This window comes from Egretta garzetta, unplaced genomic scaffold, assembly GCF_000687185.1.
Source record: "Egretta garzetta isolate BGI_Z169 unplaced genomic scaffold, ASM68718v1 scaffold1410, whole genome shotgun sequence".
Lineage (NCBI taxonomy): Eukaryota > Metazoa > Chordata > Aves > Pelecaniformes > Ardeidae > Egretta > Egretta garzetta.
In genome coordinates this window covers 4325-8400 of record NW_009258418.1, presented here as the reverse complement: position 1 = coordinate 8400, position 4076 = coordinate 4325, and the positions used below count along the sequence as shown (strand labels likewise).

The following is a 4076-nucleotide window of genomic DNA, read 5'->3' as shown; positions in this document are numbered from 1 at the left end:
GGGCACATGCAACTGTCCCTGCTGGGCTGGTGGCTTGGGGGGCAAAACAGGAATGGCTGCGAGTGCCTCTTCCTACGCTTCCATTTGAAGGTGAACTGTAGGGCAGGAGGGAAAAGTGAAGCAACCCCCTCCCGCCAAATACCCTTTGAGCCGAGGTACTGGGGAAAGGACCAAAAGCTTCCATTAATTTGATATTTGGCATCTTTAAAAACACCCGAGGGTGCGTCGCACGTGCCTGCGGGTTCGCCTCCAGCCCACTGGTGTAGTGCACGTGCCTGATCAAGAAGCGGCGGGAGGCGAAAGGGCTCGGCCTCTGCCTGTGCCTCTCACGGGAGCTCGCGGCTCCTCCTCGCTGGTCGTGAAGCGTTGCTGAAGTCGGAGCGGGCTTTGGGGAGCTCCGTCTCTGTGCTAATGCACTTGACGTTCCACGACCGAGGGAAGCTGAGGAAGCCGAAACGCCGCCGATGGTTCGCTTGACTGTTCCGCCCTAGCTGCGGGCTGCAGTCGGGGCCCCGGAGCGTTAATAACGCAAGGCAGTGTGTCGCTGGTTTGCAGCTCAGAGGTGTTAATGGATTCTCTTCTCGCGGCAGGGATGCTGTCGCACCAGCTGAAACAGCACGTGATCGATGGAGAGAAAACAATCATCCAGAACCCGACAGACCAGCAAAAGTGAGCATCGCTTCCAGGGTTGCTGCTTCCAGCAGCATTTGGGGAGGGGGGTGACTAAGTCCCCAGCGGTGACCCTGTTTCTCGCTGCGGTATCAAGTAGGGGACGTAGCAGGTATGTTTAATTTAACCGGGGTACAGACTGCTCCCCGTATGGCCTCTGTCTTGAAGGCTGACCCTGTATGGCGTATTTGTAGCTCGTTAGCCCCACATCTTCTTGTCCGTCCTGCATGAAGAGTGGCTCCGTGTTTGGGGGGTGGTTCTGAGAAAGAGAGGCTGGAAGTCACTGGCGTGGGGCTCCTCGCTGGCACCTGCGAGTGTTCTTGGTTCCTGTCCAGTTTCTCAAAGGAGCCCGCTGGAGGCTGCCAGCAGAATAACCAACTGTTGCTAGTCGCAGCGGTGGATGCTAACTCACCAGGAGCCGTGCCAAGACCTATCGTTGGTCTCGCAGAAGCAGCCAGGAGCCCACTGTTGATAGCATCTCGGGGTGGTTTCGAACTCCTGAGCTGGATATGCCATTCCAGCAGCTCCTCTCCCTCAGGGATCCCTCGGGGTTGGGCCTCGCGCTGAATATTTAGAGCTCGGTGGCTTGAAATCCAGCACTCGGACTGGAAGTTCTCAGGCGTGGCAACAGCAGGCGTGGTGGGACTCGTGGCCTGCCTAGGACGTGCCCACGAGTTCAGGGAGCTGGTGTGGGATGTCCGAGACCTCCTGCCCCTTTGTGGGGATGTTGCTGCTTGTCACGGGCAGGAGCAGCACCGGCTTGTCGTCGTCATGCTCTGCCGGCCTCTCGCTGCTCAGCTCCGCCGCCTGGTCCATTCCTCGTGGCAACTCCTGCATTTCTGTGCCAGCTTTTGCTCTTCTGGTCAGGATCTGGCCACTCTCTGGCACTACTCGTGCTTAGGCACAGGGTTTAGTAGTGGGACGGCAGGGTTAGGGGAATGGTTGGGCTTGGTGACCTTAAAGGGCTTCTCCAACCTCAACCATTCTGTGATACTTTGTGCTTGCAGACCTTCTCTGGCCAAGCCCAGCGTGGGCTTGTTTGAGGAATTGTGGTTGTGTAGGAGGCTTTGTCTTCCCTACTTACCATTCTTTGACTCACCAAACTTCTTTTCCTCCAGGAAGGACCACGAAAAAGCAGAATTTGAGGTCCATGAAGTTTACGCTGTCGATGTTCTTGTCAGCAGTGGAGAGGGAAAGGTGAGCCCGGTGCTTCTCGGCCTGCCGCTCCTCTGCGCGTGTGGTCAGCAGCAGCGACGGGTGCGAACACCGCGTCCTCGTGGGTGCCAGCTCCAGCGGGGAGCGCTTGGTGCCTGGGTATCGCTGTGTCTTTGGGTGGAGCTTTTTCCCTTCAAAAAGTTGAGGTGCGCCTTTACCGTGCCGGAGTACGGGCGGTGCTTGTCTGACGTGAAGGCCCCAGCGCGCGCGGGCCGGTGGCTGCGCTGCTCTCCTGGTCTCTCAGCTCTGTTTTGCGTTTTCAGGCGAAGGACGCTGGGCAGAGAACCACGATTTACAAAAGGGACCCCTCCAAACAGTACGGCTTGAAGATGAAAACCTCCCGTGCCTTTTTCAGTGAGGTGGAGAGGCGCTTCGATACTATGCCATTTACTCTCAGGTATTTGCTTTTATTCCTGGCCTCCCCGCGCGTTCAGAGCCGGATGCTTTGCGTGAGCTTACAGACCGTGCTGACGGCAAAGCCGACGTGCTTTGGCCGCCCCTGCTGCTTTACGCTGGGGTTTGCTGTATCTGAGCCTAGGAGTGGGTGGAGGAAGGATGTCACAGGCTTAAGGAGGAATCCCAGGCAGAGCCTGAGGATTTGAGAATCTCCTGCGCCTCGGGTGGCAGGTGGGGAGCCGGGAATTGCGTCTAAAATAAAACAGAGGGGTGAAAGCAGCGTCAGGGCACAGCGTGCAGAGGCGAGGCCGTTCTGATTGGCTTTTCTGAAGGGATTTACTCAAACTAAGAAGGCAACGAGCGCTTGCTGGGCTCCTCTCATCCCAAAGCCCACTTGCCTTTTCCGCTCTCTGGAGGTTATGGTTCACCCGGCAGTTGCCCGCTCTGGCAGTCGGCTTCGCCGCTGCACCACGACACTGCTGGGGCGAGGGGGGTGCAAGTGAATCTGAAGTCTCCAGCCTGACCCTGGGGGCAACGCTGAAACCTGCGGGTGGGGCCGGGGGATCTGGCTTCTGGGAAGGGCCCTGAGCTCAGGTGTGGCTCTGTCTCCTCCGCAGGGCATTTGAGGATGAGAAGAAGGCCAGGATGGGGGTGGTGGAATGCGCCAAACACGAGCTGCTCCAGCCTTTCAACGTCCTCTATGAAAAGGAAGGTGAGTGCTGGCGGTGGGAGGGCTGGGAGCCGGGTGCGGAGGGGCGCTCGGCGGACAACTGGCGGTCTCTTCCGGAGCCGGGTGAGCCTGGTGCTGCCTGTCGCTGTGGAAATACCAGCGATGCACTTCAAGGGCCCTGGGCTTTACCCTCCAGGAAACCCGTTGGCTTCTGGATCTTGTTCTGGAGTCGTTCCAGTGATGAGATGAGATTTTCTGTGGAGTAATTTCCTGGGCAGGAGGAAGGATTGATGGCTGAGGCGCTTGGGTTCGCTTGAAGAGCGGGTTTAGAGGGGGCAGTGCTGAAGGAATTGTTTTGCCCTGGCCCGGGGCAGGTTTAAGACGTTCCTGCGAGATGGTTTTTAGCAGCAACAGCATGGAAATGGCACAGGGATGGCAACATCTGGTTGGAAACATCTGGGATCCCTTGTGGATGGGCTCCGGCGTAGTGACGCCCGTTTCTGTCTTGCAGGAGAGTTTGTTGCACAGTTCAAATTCACAGTGCTTTTAATGCCCAACGGTCCCATGAGGATAACGAGCGGCCCCTTTGAACCGGAACTCTACAAGTCGGAGTTTGAGGTGCAAGACGGAGAACTGAAGGTTGGTTTAAAAACGACGTGGTGGGGAGGGGGCTGAGGCCCGAGCTCAAAGAGGAAACGATTTGCTTACGAGCAGGTTGGGCTCCTCTTCCCCGCCTCAAGCACCAGCTCTCAGGGCGTGATAAGGATGCCCGGCCCTGCCCCAGGAGCTGCTGCGGGGTCTCCAGAGCCGGCTCCAAGGCAGGGAGCGAGGCTGCGGGGCTCCCACTCTGTCACCGCGCCCCTTGGGACCTGCCAGCCTGCCTTCCGTGGCGCGCCGCCTGCTTGAAAGGTGTTTCCCTTTATCGCCGTCAAAAAAAGGAGTCGGCGTTCTAGCTGCTTCTGTTTCCTTCCTGTCTCCAGGCCCTTCTACAAAGTTCTGCAAGCCGGAAGACCCAGAAAAAGAAGAAAAAGAAGGTAATTGGGCCGCGTTCCGGGGGCGGTTAGTGGCACCTTATCATCGGCAGCGCCCAGGTCCTGCGTGGTCACGTTTTGGGCTCGCCTCCCAG

At 58.0% G+C, this 4076-nt stretch overlaps 1 protein-coding gene across 1 annotated transcript in view; it reads left to right on the top strand.

The window, feature by feature from the left end:
- Positions 1-4051, top strand: part of PA2G4 (proliferation-associated 2G4) — a 10171-nt gene extending 6120 nt beyond the window's left edge. The window contains exons 6-11 of the mRNA XM_035898940.1: positions 591-669; positions 1788-1866; positions 2148-2281; positions 2898-2992; positions 3462-3589; positions 3931-4051. Coding sequence (XP_035754833.1) covers positions 591-669; positions 1788-1866; positions 2148-2281; positions 2898-2992; positions 3462-3589; positions 3931-4014 — 599 coding nt within the window. The 3' untranslated portion in view covers positions 4015-4051. The remainder of the gene's footprint in view (positions 1-590; positions 670-1787; positions 1867-2147; positions 2282-2897; positions 2993-3461; positions 3590-3930) is intronic.
- Positions 4052-4076: the final 25 nt, after the last annotated feature.